Source organism: Pseudochaenichthys georgianus, chromosome 18, assembly GCF_902827115.2.
Source record: "Pseudochaenichthys georgianus chromosome 18, fPseGeo1.2, whole genome shotgun sequence".
NCBI lineage: Eukaryota > Metazoa > Chordata > Actinopteri > Perciformes > Channichthyidae > Pseudochaenichthys > Pseudochaenichthys georgianus.
In genome coordinates, this window is record NC_047520.1 from 6,397,421 (window position 1) to 6,415,791 (window position 18,371).

Consider the following 18,371-nt stretch of genomic DNA (forward strand, 5'->3'; position numbering starts at 1 on the left):
GGTGCCGTCTTGAGACAGCACTCTCCCTAAAAAGGTAACCTCCTTTCTGGCACATTGGATCTTTGCTTTGGATGCTTTGAACCCTCTCTCGGCCAGTCGTGTTAGAACAGCTTGTGTGGCTTTTAGGCAGGAGTCTGCGTCAGGGCTGGCTAAGAGTAGGTCGTCTACATACTGTACCAGGATGGTGTCTTTGGGTAGGTCTAAGTCTTGTAGCTGTTCCCTTAACACTTTGTTAAATATTCCTGGGGACAGGTTGAATCCTTGTGGTAGTCTTGTGTACTGAAACCTGTGCCCTTTGTGAACGAATGAGAAGATGTGTCTTAGGTCTGTTGCCAGGGGAATGCAGAAAAATGCATTAGCTAAATCTATGACTGTGAAATGTCGGTGTCCTGGACCAATCTGGGCTATTGCCACATGTGGGTTTGGTACCGGAATGGGAGGTGTCGTGATTCTAGAGTTTATGCGTCTTAAGTCATGGGCCATTCGGTATGTCTTACCCCCTGCCTTCTTTACTGGGAGTATGGGAGTGTTCCACTGTAAGTCTGTTGAGTCTTCCAATACCCCTGATCTTATTAGTCCGTCTATGGTTTCATCAATACCCTCCTTTGCCGCTTGGGCCATAGGGTATTGGGGGGCGTAAACTGGCGGGTCAGCTGTGTATTGGAATCGTACTGGTTCGGCCAGGATGCAATGTCCTACGTCGTATGGATCTTTTGACCAAAGATGTCCTGGTAGTTTATCAAACATGCTCTGTGTGTCGGGGTGGTCCTGTTTATCCATGTGGTGGTCTCTGACCACGGGGACTTCCTCATAGTTAATGCCTTCCTCTGATGAGTGTGAGATAGCATGTGCTTTGAGTGAGGGTGAGTATTCTACCTGTGGGATGTCTGTAGGTATCCAGTCTGTGGCTGTTTGGGCCTTTTTTACAAAGGGGCCCAATGATCTTGCTTCTGAGGCGGGGCCTAACAATAGGGTTGTGTGGGTAACCGACTCTGGTCCCATTCTGTACCAGTAGTCTTGATCAAGCTCGAGGAATACTTCCGCTGCCACCCCTACTTCTGATATGAAAATTCTCCCTGTGCGTACCCCCTCAGTTTGGTCATACTTTTTGTCATCCCATTCTTCAGCAAACGTTTCGTCAAATGGTGAGCGTGAGTAGAAGAAGGTTACATGGGGAGGGTCTTTTGGGGGGCTGTAGGGATGTATGGCCTGTATCCAAGGTTTCCAAAGGGAGAACTTCCCATATAACGAATCTCTGGCCTTAGCCTCTTCCAGAGGGCGGGTCAGCAGACCCCAATATATGGTTGTTTCTTGGAAGGCCGCTGGACTGCAGGATTGTGCTAACAACATCTGGGAATGCGATGATATGGTTGCAGAACAGTTATAGAATGCACCATTGGGGAATGTGACTTTCAATCCGTCAGGGGAGCACAAGATGGAGGCATTTGCTTTTATGAGGATGTCTCTTCCTAACAGGTTAGCTGGGCACTGGGGTGAGAGGAGTTATGGGTGTTGGAATGTCTGACCAGCGATGCTAGATGGGAGTTTATGGGTAAGCGGAAGTTGTTCTATTTGTCCTGAAAACCCTACTACTGCCACTGTGTTGTGTGACGCCTGTGACTGGTACTTAGGGTCTTTTAGGGTAGAATACCTGGCCCCTGAATCCACCAAGAAAGGCAGTTGTTTGTCTAACACTGTGACAGGTATGAGCGGCTCCGCTAGGCCTCTCATAGTAGGGGTTCCTAGGACCCCCTATGTTTGGTGCTGGTCCTGGTCGTATTCATAGTCTCCGAATACTGGACACTGTTGTGGAGGGGGCTGGGTTTGGGGAAAAGCCTGTGGGGGTGCTTGTGGAGATCCTGCTGGATAATATATTCCCTGTGCTACCTGTGCGGGTTGGTAGCCTCCCCTTGCTTGTGGTCCACCTTGGACAGGACCTCCCCTTCCTCTGAATCCCCCTGTTTGTTGGGGTTTTGGGTGTGCATAGGCCTTTACGGTCCCTGCGTTTTTATCTGCTGTCAGAGTTCGGCAAGCTGCTATGTAATGGCCTAGTCTTCCACAGTAGTGACAGCCACCCTGAACTGCCGGTCCACCAGGATAGTATGGTGCCGGGGTATAGTGGCCATGAGGAACGGTGTAAGCCACCTGGGGGGCTCCCATCTGCTGGGGATGTCCATACTGTTGGACTGGGGCCACCACATATGGTTGTACTGGTGCCATTATCTGAGGGGCTGGAGTGGGGGTGGGAATAGGAACCGGAAGTTGGGCCATCTGTTTTTTTCCTTTGATTTCTTTTCCTTCCTGCTCCTGTTTGGTGGATACCGCTAGCTGAGATAGCAGTAGTTTGAGCTCTAGCTCCTCTTTCTTGGATGCCAAACTCTGCACTTTGTCTGTGGTTTTCTTGTGGTGGAACAAAACATGTCTTTTCCAGGTAGGCATTGTGTGGTACGGGGTCTCTGGGTTGTCTTCCATCGCGTCTTTTACAGACTTTGGTAAAGCAGCCCACACAGCTGTCTTGAACAGGTTGGCGTGCGTCGGATCACTGGCATGATGCGCCCCTGTTATGTCTCTGTACTCTCCTTCTACTCTATTCAGGAAAGCAGAACAGTCTTCCCCTGTTTTTAGGGCGAAAGTGATGTTTTTGGCTCGGTTGGCCACTTGGTTCTGACTGCATCGCCTAGCTGGGTAATTAAAGCGGTTGTCAGCTGTACCTCATTCAGTGTTGTTTCAGTCTGAGCCCTTCTTTCCACTTCAGCTAAATCAAAAGCGTTTGTCTGATCACCTAGGATGCAGTGTGCGAAAAAGTACACGTCCCACCGTCCGGGACGTGTTATTTACAATATCGGACAAGTAGATATTTCAATTGACTTGTCCGGCGGACAAGTGGCGTTTTTCGCCCTGATTTATTGACAAATTATTGATACATTCAGTTTACAAAAGGCAGAACTCATTCGCAAATTGTACGTGTCCGCCATTGTTCGTTTAGAAATGTTAGTTTCGGTTCTGCTTGTCGATTCCTAAGGGAATGCATCTCGCCGCTTTCTGTACAGTTAGACGGGGGCGGAGCGGGCGGGAAGTGTAGCACAGTGGCCGGGTTGGGAAGCAAAACTCGGTTCCGAGGAGGAACAAATAACAATTGTCCGGTACCGGGATTAATAAGCGTTGTGAGGACAGGAGGCGAGGCCGAGCCCCGCGGACTGCAGCTCTCTCTATGCTCCGTATCAGCTGATCGCTGCGTCTCTCTCTCTCTCTCTCTCTCTCTCTCTCTCTCTCTCTCTCTCTCTCTCTCTCTCTCTCTCTCTCTCTCTCTCTCTCTCTCTCTCTCTCTCTCTCTCTCTCTCTCTCTCTCTCTCTACACACACAGCAGATCCGCTTCCCGTTTAGCCTCATCTTTGTCAAACTTTCTTTCTCTAACACGTAATGAAGGTTATTAAGCGTTTTAGCTCCTGTGTTGTTAATATTGACCGCCATTTCCTTTATGAAGTGAAGCAGCCTCCCTGTCTGTGTCCTAGCTATGTCCTCACATCCCCGGACCCCCAGACTCGGAGGAGCACAGGGATGTCAGTATTGTTTATGAAGCAGGGTATAGAAAGTACATTATTGAAATGAAAATACTATTTCTTTACTTTTACAGACAGTGAGCAGCTGGGCAGCTGCAGCAGGTGTAAATAAATGCGTGCAAGCGTCTTTGAGTTGTAGAAAAGCACTAGGCCTATAGGCTATAAATATAATGTATTATTATTATATGTCCTATGTGTTGGACATGTGTGGTTGGACTGTGTCTCACAGGCAGGTTGCAGTGTAGCATCAGAGGACACTGGGCCAATCGTACATTCTCAAACTGCACCACTTAGAACTAACTAAACAATGCAGAGATTATTTTTATATAATTGTGTTCAATAACCGTAAGAAATGCAACAGTATGAAGTGATTTGTAAATAGGAATACAGATTTGACTTAATGTTTTCATAAATATATTTTTCTCCCAGTTTGTCACGGGACTTATTTTGACCCTCTCAAAGAACCGGAACCGAAAATAACCGGAATCGAAAAGCAGAACCAGAATCGTTACAATACAAACGATACGCAACCCTTTTTGTGATGCAGTAAAATGTTACCGCTCACTTACGTTGGCGGTGTCATAAAAACCATGGGAAAATGTAAAATACGATGGCGAAGAAGAAGATTCCAGTGGCCCAGATTTTTGTCCATTCTGGACAAGTGAAAAATGTATTCGGACAAGTACATTGCCAAACTCACTTGTCCATGGACAAGTACTCTCTAAAAACTTTTTCTCACACTGGGATGCGGCGGAAATCTCCAAGGCATAGTGCTTGGCCAGCTCCCAGGGAGGTGAATGACCTTATCCATGGTGCCCCTCCCTGGGACAGGGGTGGCATCTGGGCGGACATGGTCCCCAAGTCTGATAGGGAGAAAGGTTGGTACACCCTGGTCCCCTGAGAGGTGGTTATCAATGGCATTTGTCTAGCGGGGGGTTCTGGGGAGGTCGGTGAGCTAGGTGGGGGGCTAGTGTCCGTCAGGTCAGTCATCAACATCTGGCTACTAGATTCAGGTTGTCTTTCTCTTGCCCTTGCCCTGGTTACTGCTCCTGGAACATACCCAGATTCGATGATCCCTGTCAGAGCTATTGTCATTGGCCTGACTGGGCCGTTCCTCTCTCTTACTGTCCCGTGTCTTGGTTTGGGAGTCCTGCCTGTGCGTCTAGGAGGAGCTGGTTCTTCCTGTCGCCCTTCATCGTCTGTATTCGTTACTTCTGCCCACTGTAGTTCATCCTGCTCTTCTGCCTCCCTTGCCCTCTTTCCTTCTGCGGCCTCTGTTCTACGTATTTTGTCAGCCTCTTTCTGCCTGAAGTCCTCATCCTCTTCCTGCTCCCTCCTTCTGCTCTCTGCTTCCTGTTTTCTGGCGTAGGCTTCGTATTGTTCCATTTGTTGTCCCATTTTTAAGCCCAATCTTATGCTTCTCATGTCTTCTCTGCTTGGTGAATTATGCCTTGTAGGTCGTGCCTCTGACCCAGTTCCCTTATCGTCGGTCCAGGAGCCCATGAGGTCACCCAGTGAGTCAGGAGTTCTCCTCCCGTCTATTTCTTTGGGTCCGCCTGTTGCTCCATCTACCCAGTGTCCTCTCTGAGAGGTTTTTTGGGTGCTAGTGGCCAGAGATGGGGTCGTTACTAAAAAAAAGTAATATATTACATATTACATATTACTTTAAAAAAAAAAGTAATATATTACACTACTTCGTTACTATCTACATAAAGTAATTTGTTACTTTACTCGTTACTTTACTCGTTACTTTACTCTCAGGGCCGGCCCGCCCCTCCCTACAGGCAGATCACGCAGACTGCTAAAGTTTCAAATGTTCTCTTTAGTTCACGCATAAGACTGATCCAGATAGCTCCTGAATGTTTTCCTATCTGACCATGGCTGTCCTCTGTCTCCTGCTATCTGACCGTGGCTGTCCTCTGTCTCCTGCTATCTGACCGTGGCTGTCCTCTGTCTCCTGCTATCTGTATATTTTGCGCAGTCTATCTCTGCTCACGCTGTTGCGTCAGCGTGTTCTCCTGCGTGTTGGCCATGTGTTGCACTGGAGCCAGACTTCAGCCGAGCACGTACGAACTGCGCATGCGTGAGTGGCAATAACTCTCCTTACCAGCAGGCAGCGGTAGTGTGTATTCGTCATTCAAAACAAGCAACAACCGGAAAACAGAGAAGAAGAACTACGTGTGTGTGATATAAATAAACAACAGCTATGTGCGTTAGCTTCACCTAGCATGTGTTCTTTGCAGGTGTTTGTTGAGGTTTGATTATGACTGATTTTAGAAAGTAACGAAGTAACGCGTGTCGGGGCAATGTTAGTAACTGTAGTGTGATTACTGGATTATAAAAGTAGCGCGTTACACTACTCCGTTACCGACAAAGTAATATTATTACAGTAACGCGTTACAAAGTAACGCGTTACACCCAACTCTGCTAGTGGCCCTGTTTCTGGTTCCTTGGGCTAGTTCTGCGTCTAAATTGGCCTGAGCCAACGCCCCGTGTGTCTGGAGAGAACCTACGTCATTTGGACCATTTGGTGAGTACCCCTCCCCCTTGGTGTGCCCCTGTCTAGGGTGTTTGGTGTCTTGGAATCTTCTGTCTGGGGATGGTCCCTGCACCATTGATCTGGTTAAAGGTGGGGATGTCTGATTCAATTGCACCTTTCCCTCAATTTGGTAGTACCTGTCTGGGGATCCTGCCGGTCCTGCCCTCATGGGGGTCAGTACTGCCTTGGTGAACGGTTTACAGGGGCTGTATGGGGGTGGAACTTCATGCTGTTCTCTGGGAAGCTCAGGATACAGAAGAGCTGGGGCGGTAGCGGCCGTGTGTTTTTCCGGTTGGGTGGGTTCTGCTACTTTTATGGGTTCTGCTACTGGCGCTACTACTAGGGGAGTTTGTGTGGCTGGAGTGGCTTTAACCTTGTCCTCCATGCGGCTAGTGGCTGAAACCATGGCATATGCGGTCCTAATTAGCTGCTCTAGTTTTTCTTGTTTGTCTTGGTGTGCTTTCTTTTTTAAAGACCATCTTCCCGGGTCTATACTTTTATGGCGGCAAAGTTCCTCCTCAAGCCCCTCTGTGGCTTTCTTGAACATTCCCTTTGTATCCTTCCCTCCTAACAACTCTCCTTTTTTATCCTTAGTTCTTTGTCTGTGTGCTGTCAGTATGCCATTATCTGTCAATTTTCGGTACAATTTTGCTACCCCTTTTTCCCATTTTCCGTGATACTTTTTCTCAACTTCCTTTTGTCCTTCTTCCACCCATTCTTTCCAAACCTCGCGACGTACATCTGGGATTTTGAAGCCTAGCGCTTCTTCTCGTGCAAATTCACCCCCAAATTCGCCCTCGCCTTTTCTATTCCTCCCCCCCCCCCCCCCTTTTTATTTTTTAGGTTGTGTTACAATTAAAATCAATATTTAAGGACGTAATAAAAGTTAAATATATTGTTAAGCTAATTACCGGCCCTTTTTTTTTTATTATTTTTTTTTTTATCTAAGTTGTGTTACAATTAAAATCGATATTTAAGGACGTAATAAAAGTTAAATATATTGTTAAGCTAATTACCGTTTTATTGTGAAGGCATCTCTGGTGAACAGCGGCCTGTGGCTTTTATTTTGAAAGGCCGTTCTGGAAATATACTCCGTAATGTGAACACACAGTGAGTTTGACTTCTAGAAACACGGAAAGTTACGATAACAAACGTTCTAATGCATTCACTAAAGTCATGAAAGAGACAAGGAGGGGAAAAGGCGTGTGGAAGTAAGCAATGAACTGAAAATGCCACCAATGCTCTGTTTTAACGTGAACCACTTTTTACTTTCCCTTAACGTTACTGTATGTAATATAATTGTTTTCCTTGAAATATAATCAAGTGCAATCCTTAGTTAATGACAAATACCACGACAATGTAATGCAATGGTACCAATCAGTTCTCAAAACCCCTCATAAAACCACAAAGTGACGTAACTATATCCTACAAAAACTATGCTAAAAACAGCAAATTATAGTTTCTTATTTATTTCAATATCTACTACTTGAGCTCCCACATTGATCTATTCATTTTCAATGTTATTCACTCCTTGTTTTAAATTCAATGCTCTTTCTTCATGCATTTAAGAAGAGAGAGAGAAAAAAGAAGGAGGGGGGTGTGGGTACTCTCACAGACACCCCGGCTGGAACAGGCATTCCAGGAGGAGGGGGGGCTTCCTTGAAATAAGAATGACTTCGTATCTATTTATCTGACTAGGTTAATATGTGTTCACTTGTATTTATTAATATACTGGACAAATGTTGTCGTTACTCTTAATGTCCTTATTCTTATTTATTTGAATGTCCGTGGAGCAACACAGAATATTGAAGAACAGAGGGCAGCTGACCACAAATGAGCTTCCCCTGTTATATAAACATTAATAGATTCCTTCTGACTGATAAGCGTTCAAAAACCCTTCTGCTTATCACTTAGGCTACTACTTTTTGTTTTATTCATAACCTAAAAATACAATTGTGATGAATAGCTTGCTCTTTTTCTGATTGAAACAAAGAGTACTCTTCTACAGAATCCGAAAGTGGGGGGAGATTCTTTCACAGACAAATACTGACACCCCGGCTCCGGCTGGAGCTCTCAGCCTTTTCAAGAGAAAGGGGGCTTCTTTCAACAACTAACAACAAACTATTGGTATACCAAAACATTTACCAACATAAAACAAGGTCTTTACGAATCAACAATGACAACCAACAGACAGAACAATCAACAAACAGCAAACATTGTACACAGATATATTAGCTACTGATACGGCGACCAGTTCTACACCTTTCCTTAGATACTAGAGTCTCCCCTAGTTTTACACTGTACTATTGGCTACTAGTTTTACTAGTTTGACACCTTCCCTTTAGATACTAGAGTCTCCCCTAGTTTTACACTGTACTATGGCTACTAGTTTGACTAGTTTGACACCTTCCCTTTGGACCGCGGCGGATCCTCATAAATTACGGGTTTCACCCGCTTCTCATCACAGATTTGTTTATACCCTTGTTGATCTATTTAGTGCACACAATTTTATTTACGTTTTATCTTTACTTTTTAGCTGAGACAATTATTTCTGCCATTTTCACACAATCCTAAAATGTAGTGGTATTTCAAACACATCTATTTGTTGTAACAGGCAGATGCTTACCTTGATTCTAAATGACCCGGGTTTTTGATTGTGTGAGATGGTTTCTTGTAAAAGCCGTAACTCAATGTTTTTTGGTGTCCTCTCAGAAAGTCATCGGTGTCCGGACTTCCCGCTCTAGACCATCACGTCTCGAGGTCACCAAGCTGTTGGAGTCTACCGGACCAGGTCCGTCCTCCGCGCAGATCGTTTGGATATGGCCAGAGCGGGGTCGCCGTCCGGATCTGCCGATGACCTTTCTTAGTTCTGAGGGGAAAGGAATTGTGTCCTTCGACACTATTCTCTGTTAGCTGTACAAAAACTAGACTTTGCACTCCAATGGATTGTTTCTTCAAATAAGCACTTTATTACACAGTTCAACAAAGATATATCAATCCGTACTATACCACAAAGCGCTTTGGACTCCTTCTTGAGTTCCCACCGTGACAGGCTCGTCAGTGTAAGATCCCAGTTGAAGTGAGCCTCGAATTCTGAATATATCTTGTTCTTTATAGTATTTGCTGTGAAGCCCCCACCTTTGGTGCTCTCTGTGCTGCAGTCTGCCTTTTCTGCCCAGCAACACCCAGTTTTAGCTAAGGTCAGGCCAGGGCCATACTCCCTTTTTTTCTAATTACCTGTTTTAACTGGTTTTCTCACAAGACAGTTGCGCCTGGTGAAGATCAGGGCCCCACATACCGTACCATGGTGTTCTCGTCCTTGAAGATAGCAGGATGTAGCCGGCCAAACTGCTAAGGCATCTCAACAGTAAACTTTAACACGTTATTTTTCCACTCAGACAGCTCAATGTTTTTAGCGTTTCCATTACAGAATTTACTATATCTTATATTCACAGTTACTTTTGCCTTATTTTTATCCTTCACAACGTACGATGTTTGGCCGTCTTTTTAAAGAAATTGCCCAAAGTAAGTTGTTTTTTTCAGCAGCAGCAACAATGCCTGGTAAACATGCAGTGCCAACTAAACGAGCTTGTGAGTGAGTGGGTAGTGGGTGGAGCTGCGGGCAGCGTGCAAGCAGGCGAAACCTTTTTCATGAATCATAAACTCTAAATATAATTTTATTTCACTTATTTTACACCTTTGAAAAAAAAAAACATGCCCAAAATGGAATTTATTTGGTCATCATATCAGTATTTTAGAGAGCTCCCCCCAAATTTCACAAACCATGTTCCCAGGGGAGCTCATGTCACCACTAGGGGAGCTATAGCTCCCCCTGCTCCCCTCCAGTTCGCACCCTGAGCGGATTATTATGTACATGTATCGTCAATTTAATGTTGACATATCTGGCTAAATGACATGCCTGTTTATGACATTACCCAGTTTAAATTAAGGACTAACATAACTACGAGCTAGAGAGAATCTCGGACGGGAGCGAGCGGAGATTCTTTTATTGTCTTTATTTTCGGCAGTGACCGACGTGTTTTAAAAGTGAATTTAGTCTTTAAGCGAGCTTTAACAGCATGATATACAAATAAATCAAGAGCAAAACAAATCTTGCACTTGACTGTAACCGGATACCTGTTTTTATTTCACCATTAATTTCAATACTAAACCTCACTTGTAAGCAATGAAAGTCCGGGGGGGACAGTGAAGGGAAGTTACAATGCAGTTAACACTTTTTTATTATGAAATACTTGTACTTGAGTAGGCAGGCCTGTTTCCATTGTCTCACCTTGAATTAGCAATATCTATTATTAAATTGACTTTATGACTTTAATACACTATAATTGAGAGGAAATGATTAAATAGTTAGTATGAAGGTCGAGTTTTTCATACAAAATATAGGCTATTTATACATTTCGATTGATTGATTACATTTAAATGCATAATCTGCATTTGTACTTGTTTTTATTCATCTTTAATTTGTATTGTATGTAGTCATCAGTTTTTCTTTGAATCAATATGTAATCTTTTACAGCTTGTTTATTACATATTTATTATAAATGAAATATTTCTCTTTTTTTTTTAAATATGACTATTTTCTTATTCTCTTGATGGAACCACGCTTTCATCTGGCACTTCATGCGCAGATTTGCTGTGGGTTGCAGCACAGACTCCCACCAGTTGTCTGCCACTTTTATGAGTCGCCTCAGCCACTGTATTTTCATGTGGGACCAGGACGACCTGAAGGCCGCGAAGGATGCAAAGCGTGCAGAGCTAGAAGCTGGAGGGAGACATCCATCCGAGGCTGATGTGCTTCGCTCTGTCAGCAGAAGTGAGCTATAGCTCTGCATTGCCGGAGAATCACCCGCGGCACCAAGGAGACCCAGGCTCAGATTCATAGGCTCATCCAGGCCTTTGATGGAGATGCTGGTCGGGACTCTCTGGGAGTGCCACTCATCAACTCGACCCGGATGAGTGAAATCATCAAGTCCCAGTGGAAGCATGTGGCCTGCATCTAGGATCCTCCATGTGTGCAGCTCTACGCACAAACTGGCTCCAGTGTGAAGGGAGGGAACCGCCTGCCAACATACCGCATACTTCACTGGAGTCATGACTCATTTCACCTGCACCTGAACCGGTTCATCCCAGGTAAATATGTGTTTCCCTTTTCTCATCCTATGGTTGGATTAATCACCATTGGATTGGAATAAATAACAGCTGTGTTTTTATCTATACAAATGTTGAAATGATCTGAAATAAAAACATGATACATTTCAACATTTACTTTACAGGTACTCTGGCAAGTGACACCTTTTTCCAAGCCTATCTTTTGAATGGACTGGCACGCTGGAATGAGGACCGGGCTGTGGCAGCAACAAGGGATGAGCAGCAGCATCCACACTGCTACAATCGTCTTCTTCGCCATGCTGTGAATACTCTGGCAGAGGAGGTTCTAGGCAAGAAGATCATCCCTTATGTTGGGCCACGAAAATACACTGGTAGATACATATTTTATTTGCTTGTAGTATACTAATAGCCTATCATTGTATCACTTGCATTATGTTTTCTGTTTGATATGCATATAACATATCATCTAAATACCAAGAGTAATTAGATTAAGTCATTTATATTTAAAATGATATTATATATATGATGGTGTATTATCTAATTGTATTTTTATTTGATTTTAAAGAGGAACTGATGGGAGTGGAGTACCTTTACCAGCAAACTGGTCAAGTTCTGCAGGACTACAAGCTGGCCATACAAGAGTCAGAGAGCAGCGAGGTGGCGATAAAGGTTCATGAAGGTCATGCTGAACCTGAGGAGTTTCAGGACTTTACTGTCCCCACATTCCACCTTCAAAGGTTACCTGCTACCTCATCAAAATCATCGTTCTCTGTATCTCCGTCTCCATCCACCAGCACCCTGTCCTCCCTGTCTGTGGTCCCTCCTTCGTCTTCCACCAGCACCCTGTCCTCACTGTCTGTGGTCCCTCCTTCGTCTTCCACCAGCACCCTGTCCTCACTGTCTGTGGTCCCTACATCGACAGTGTCACCTCCATCCACCAGCGCCCAGTCCTCACAACAATCCACCTCAGCCGATATAAGGACCAATTTACCTTTCTTATGTTTATTCACCTGCTTGTAACACAATCTGGGTTATGTCAGCTACAATATCGAGGGGTATGGAGCCGTCCAGGAGCTGGCGGAGTTTTTGTTTGGTCTCCGAGAACACCTACTGGCCTTAAGTGGAGACGAGTGCGCCAAAATAATCACTCTGTGGCAGGCACTGGGGGATTTCGACAAGAAGAAGACCAGCTTTCCACCCCGTCACAAAAACACACTGAAGCAGGGGCGATTCAGGGCAACACAAAAGATTGTAGCACCAGGTGTGGAGAGCACTAAAAGGTTTGTTACATTAAGTACAACATTTAAAAATGACTGAGACACTGTACTGTCTTCACCTTAATAAGTGTAGTCAAGGTTATTAAAGGATCCTTATTAACTTGAACACCACCTTTCCTTTCTTGGGTCCAAAACAAACAATTACATAGAGACATACAGTAAGCAAGTGTGTGTGTCGGATGGAATAAAGCAGAACAACACTTTCTGGGTTTCCCCCATAACTTTAGGGAAGTAAAATTACAGAAAAGTACAAATACATCTCAATCTTTAGTAATTCATAATAATAAGTATTCTGTTGGATGTACAGGTGCACACCGCCCACTGGCGCCCCAGAGCTGCTCCTGCTGCGTCATGATGTCACCGTTTACATCGCTGATTTGCCCCCCCAACGACAGCCATTACGGCAGCTCACAACAACAACTGCGTCGGGTCGATGATCGTGTTGCTTTTAATCACACGAAGCCAAAATAAATTGAATAACGACTTCTCCAACCTTATACTTTTCTCCAGAGTGCCGTGGTTCATTGTTTATTAATGTGTTTCTGCAGCATTTACCGACCGCTGCAGTGCTGCTCTTCCACGGGAGTTTATTCTCCCGTTAGCTCCCGGTTAGCTCGCACTGCAGCGGCCGCTCTAAAGTATTCACTGTTCGACTCACACAAGCAGCTGATGCATATCCCCAGTTCCCCTTAGCCTAAGTGAATGTGTGTCAGTCTGAATTGACACTGTTTGGTATCACAACGCTGTTATGAAAGTTTCTCTGGTATAAAACGGGTGATGTTAGCATAGCAACCGAAGCTAAACTGACTACTTGCATCCGATAGCTGCAATAATACAACAACACGTCTGCCTCTCTCCACAATGATCGATAACAGCGAACGGATGGTCAAAGTAAGGCACAAATAAACAGAATCACACGAAGCCTGGTTAGTGTTGCCTGACTTTATAAAGTGTGTTTATAGGCACTACTGCTTGTAGGCAGGCATAACAGTCGACCCATGGGAGGTGGGTTTAGTTTCCTGCACGCCTCGACGTAAGAGAGACGTAAGCGACGTCACCTCTTAGCTCCAAAGCTCTTGCCTCTGGACCGACAATTTTTTGGAGCTGGAAATGAAGCGGATTCCGGAGCTAAGAGCCGGCGCAGCTCCGGTGTGAACTGGAAAACCCGGCGCTTTTCAGGCTCTAGCTCCAAGCCGGAGCTGAAAAGGCGCTGGTGTGAAAGGGGCATTAGATCAGCTGCTGGGCTGCAGCGGGGAGAAGAGGAGGAGAAAAAGAGATCTCCGTCCTCCGTGTTTGATTCTTATATTATTATATAGAGTCGTTATTCATTTGTTTTAAAGCTCAATAAATAACAAAGAAGACCTTTGACCGGCACTTTTCTAATTTTGTCCGGAAGATTTAAACTTTAACGGACATGTTGACCGGCTGAAACTGAAACTCTGCCGCACGGTCCCCTCGTTCCTTGGAAGAGCCGGAGAGGAGGGTGTTTGTCATCTGCTGGTGGACTACCGGAGAGAATTACAGCGAGGGAGGGATTGCATTGAATTACAGCAGCGGGAGCAAACGCTTGCCTCGGGGAGGGAGAAAAAGAGCCAGAGCGGAGAATAAACAGAAGGGCAACCATGCGCGGGAAGTCTTCTTCGCTGCTTTTGTGGCAGACTACAGCGCCGCTTACAGGCCTGGCATATGTACTACAGCGTCTCCAGCGCAATGGCCGGCCGTGGCCCAACCCCACATTCCCCTGATAGGTGGAGAATTGACCAATAAGCGGAGCACCACTTCTGTGACGTAGAAAATAATTCAAGATCAGTCTGTATCAGATCCGTTGCAGCCCTGTTTTTTTTTTAGAGATTTGGGTATGGAGGAAAAGAGAGAGGGTTGTGTTTTTTGACACTTGGTGAGTTCCCTGGAACACCGGGGACTAGGGGTGCAACGGTTCACAGAAGTCACGGTTCGGTTCGTACCTCGGTTTGGGGGTCACGGTTCGGTACAACAAGAAAAAGCAAAAAAAGTCCCAAATGCATAATTCCAGGTTTGTTGTTATTTACTTTTGAACAGGAGTGCAAGTTTCAGTTTAAAAATAAGGAACTCTGACATTTTGAATAATTAACTGTATTAAACAGTTAAAAACAAACCACAAACAGTACCACACACACTCAGATGGTCATAGTATCTATAATGGCTGATGTCAAACAAAAAGGTTTCATCAAGCTGTAAAACTAAAAAGAATGTCTTGAAAATATTACATCATAAATAATAAGAAAGTGTTTCCAGAGCGCAAAGTCGGTGAAAAAATATGCCAAAAGCTTCCGTTATGGTCTCTCGGCTCTCATGTCTCTTGGCTTCTTAAAAACAGCGGGGATCAGCTGTTGAACTGCTGTTGTCTTTTGCCGGGCTCCGGTGATTGGCAAATCTGGGTGATGCCTTCTGATGTGATTTAGCATGTTTGGCGTGTGTTCCGAACAACAGCTATCGAACAACGCCGACACACCGTCCTCTTCCGATCCACTGCGCATTGCTTATCGTTTTATAGATCTATTCTCATCCACCATCTTTGTTTGTGACGTAAAGAGTGTAAGAGTCACGTTTCTGAATTGGGCACTCTGAGTGGATGCAGTCACAGCCAATCGGATTCAGAGTGTTGCCTGTCAGTTCCGTTGCCTGTCAGTTCCGTTGCTATGGTTCCGTTGTTATGTGTACTGAAACGAGAGCCGGTATAATTCCACGCGCGAAAACAAAATAAAAATTGGAATACGTTATTTTAGTGTCTTAAAAGTAGACTGAGGTATGAAGGGTTAACGTTACATCTTAGAATAATTTGTAGTCATGTTCTGTATACATACTAACATATAAGGGGATTGACTTAGTGTGGTTTATCTTTTTGTCGCTGCTTTTAATTTAAACTGAGCTGTTGTGTTCATCAGTAAAGTGGAACTTCTGTGTGAACTATTCATATCTTAAACTGCACTGTAACTTTTTATTCATGTATTTTTTCTTTTAATGTTTCTTTTATTATCTTTTACTGTTTTTAAATGCCTTTGTCTGAATGTCTTTCATTTTTGTAAAGCACCTTGAATTGCCTTGTGTTGAAAGGTGCTATATAAATAAACTTGCCTTGCCTTGGTTACTCCATGTTTACTAGTTATAAGATTAATGTTACAGTACATCACTCTTTTTCACTTCAGCCAGAGTGCAGATATCATCATTAGATTCACAAACCTGAAACATCATCCATTTCTTCAATGCTGGTGATGACATTGTTGTCAGCTGCTGATACTGCTGCTGCTGCAGCTTGTGGCGCCTGCTTCGATGAAAATAACTTTCTAATATCCATAACTTTATAGGCTATTAGCTTAAAACTCGTCAGGCACTAGGAAGGATCACTTCTTCTTCAGGGCAGGGAAGGCTACGCAGTACGCAGGCTAATGTCCCGCAGTGGCTGCCTCTCTGGTGGACTCCGGTACTGCACATTACTCCCGAGACATTTTTTTAAGTGAAACATCCGGGGCTTTTCAGAAAACATCCGGGGCTTCAGCCCAAATAGCCACCCCCTAGCGCCGCCTCTGGTCTGCAGAGAGAATTTCGCCGCGATCCCAACTGTCTGTTATCAGCATGCAGCCAGGGAGGAGAAATCAGCAGAGCTGCATGCACTGAGTGTGTGAGGAAGTCCGTGGATTGGTCAATTTGGACCAATCAGCGGGGGCTTAACGTAACGGCTTCGCGGACGTAACGTAAAGGCTCCACGGATTGGTCCATTTCGCCCTTGACTGTAACCTGACACCTGTTTGTATTTTACATTAATTTAAATACTAAACCTCACTTCCAGTGATGGGGGGCTTAATAATGTAATGAGAGGGGCACATTTAATACAGAAAGAAGGAGATTTTAAAAATGTTTAGTTTAGTAGCCTATAAAGCAGGAGTGGGGGGCCTCCGGGCCGAATACGGACCGCGAGACCATTTGCTACGGCCCTCGAGGTCATTTATAAACACACGCAAAAAATAATAATTAAAGAAATCTACTGCAAAATAATTAAACAAGCGAGTGCCTGTTTTTCCTGTTTTCCTGGCCAAGGTCAGGGTCATTCAACACAACACGAGCCTAACGTGTCATCACGTGGTATATGTCTCGTCTGACAGGGGTGGAGTGCTGAAGGAGAGCACCGGAACACCGCTCCGGCACTTCAAAAATGGCAAAATACTATTTGACAGTAAAAGAAAGTTGTTATTAATAAACAAGAATACAGTTTAAAAGGGGAGTGATTTGTAAAATATCCATAAAGAAAAATAAAATCTGCTTACAGTTCTGTTTCATATGGATGTTGAGAGATGTGTCTATATACGCTGGGATCCGGAGTCATGGATGATCCTGCGGTCCTGTGTCCTGGATCGCGAGCGCTGGATCTTGAGTCGTGGCTGTGGTCCTGGATCATCGGTCCTGGATGGATATCCTTGTGGATTCATCTTCCTATTATACACACATGCATTTCCAAACATTTGGACTACCTATGTTGCAAATGTATTATCTTTTCAATTTACACAAGGCATCTATTGCACGTCTGTCCGTCCTGGGAGAGGGATCCCTCCTCTGCTGCTCTCCCTGAGGTTTCTCCCATTTTTCCCTTTAAACTGGGTTTTCTTTGGAAGTTTTTCCTTGTACGATGTGAGGGTCTAAGGACAGAGGGTGTCGTATTGTCATACTGATATTCTGTACACACTGTGAAGACCACTGAGACAAATGTAACATTTGTGATATTGGGCTATATAAATAAACATTGATTGATTGATTGATTGATTGATTGATTGATTGATTGATTGATTGGTTGATTGATTGATTGATTGATTGATTGATTGATTGATTGATGCACCCATAGATGCTGCTCTCAAAGTGCACCAGATTCACCACCTTCAACATTTAAAACAAATCTTCCCCCACTTAAATCATGTTCACATGGATAGGAAACTAAATACATTTGCGAATATCTTGTGTTCATATCTTTCTGTTTGGGTGGTCATGCCACACCGTGCATGTGCATGCATGCGTGAGTCATGGCAAAAATATCTGGATTAAGAGGTTGCTTTTTCTGTGCACAGCATGAAAGAAAGGCAAAATTAATGGGCTGTGATTTTAGTATTTTTAAGCAGAGGTTGAGTTCAATAATTTGTATGGCCCTCTGAGGATGTTGTAAACATTTCCCCACCCCTGCTATAAAGTAATACAAAAACATAAAATACCATTGTCGGTGTTTTGATTTAGTAAAAGAGTTTGTGTCAATGACTTTGTTACAATTTTCAATTTTTATTTTAGTTAATTTGGCCCAAGATACAGAACATTTTGGGGAACAGTTTGGGGTAATAAATACAATATTTATGCACCCTAACTCTGCTTTTATTTTATTTCTTAATATTTGTTGGGATGTGTTTTAGTAACTTATTAAATAAATAAAAAACGGTTAACTTTGGCCCGGACACCCAAGGGCTGAATGCTTAACAGCGGTACGGGTTCGAACTTTGAATCCGACCAAGTGCCCTTTGTTGCATGTTGTCCCACTCCTGTCAATACGGAAGCTTGTTTTAAAACATTTGTTTTTCAGTTTAACATCCATGTTAACGATCAGAACTTTACAAAAGTCTTCCAAAACCGGTTTATTCGTTAAAAAACAGGGGCTTTCTTCCCCACGTATGCGCGGAATGGTTAGACTGGACACAGGCATATTAATGATTCATTAAGTTTGAACATGTATACATTAAACTGTCTAATATTTAACATTGTCCAGTTTAAACAGTTTTCCAAAGTGCGTATACATACATCCTGTCAGTGCCAATCTGGATTTAGGCGGAAGATATCGCTCTTGACTCTCTGCGT

General features: G+C 44.1%; 1 protein-coding gene across 1 annotated transcript; it reads left to right on the forward strand.

Moving 5' to 3' along the window:
• Window positions 1-11,135: 11,135 nt before the first annotated feature.
• Window positions 11,136-13,503, forward strand: LOC117463888 (uncharacterized). Its single transcript, XM_034106384.2, has 3 exons — window positions 11,136-11,250; window positions 11,394-11,600; window positions 11,795-13,503. Exon 3 carries the CDS (start codon window positions 11,803-11,805, stop codon window positions 12,247-12,249), a length of 447 nt encoding a protein of 148 aa, XP_033962275.1. The 5' UTR covers window positions 11,136-11,250; window positions 11,394-11,600; window positions 11,795-11,802; the 3' UTR covers window positions 12,250-13,503.
• Window positions 13,504-18,371: the final 4,868 nt, after the last annotated feature.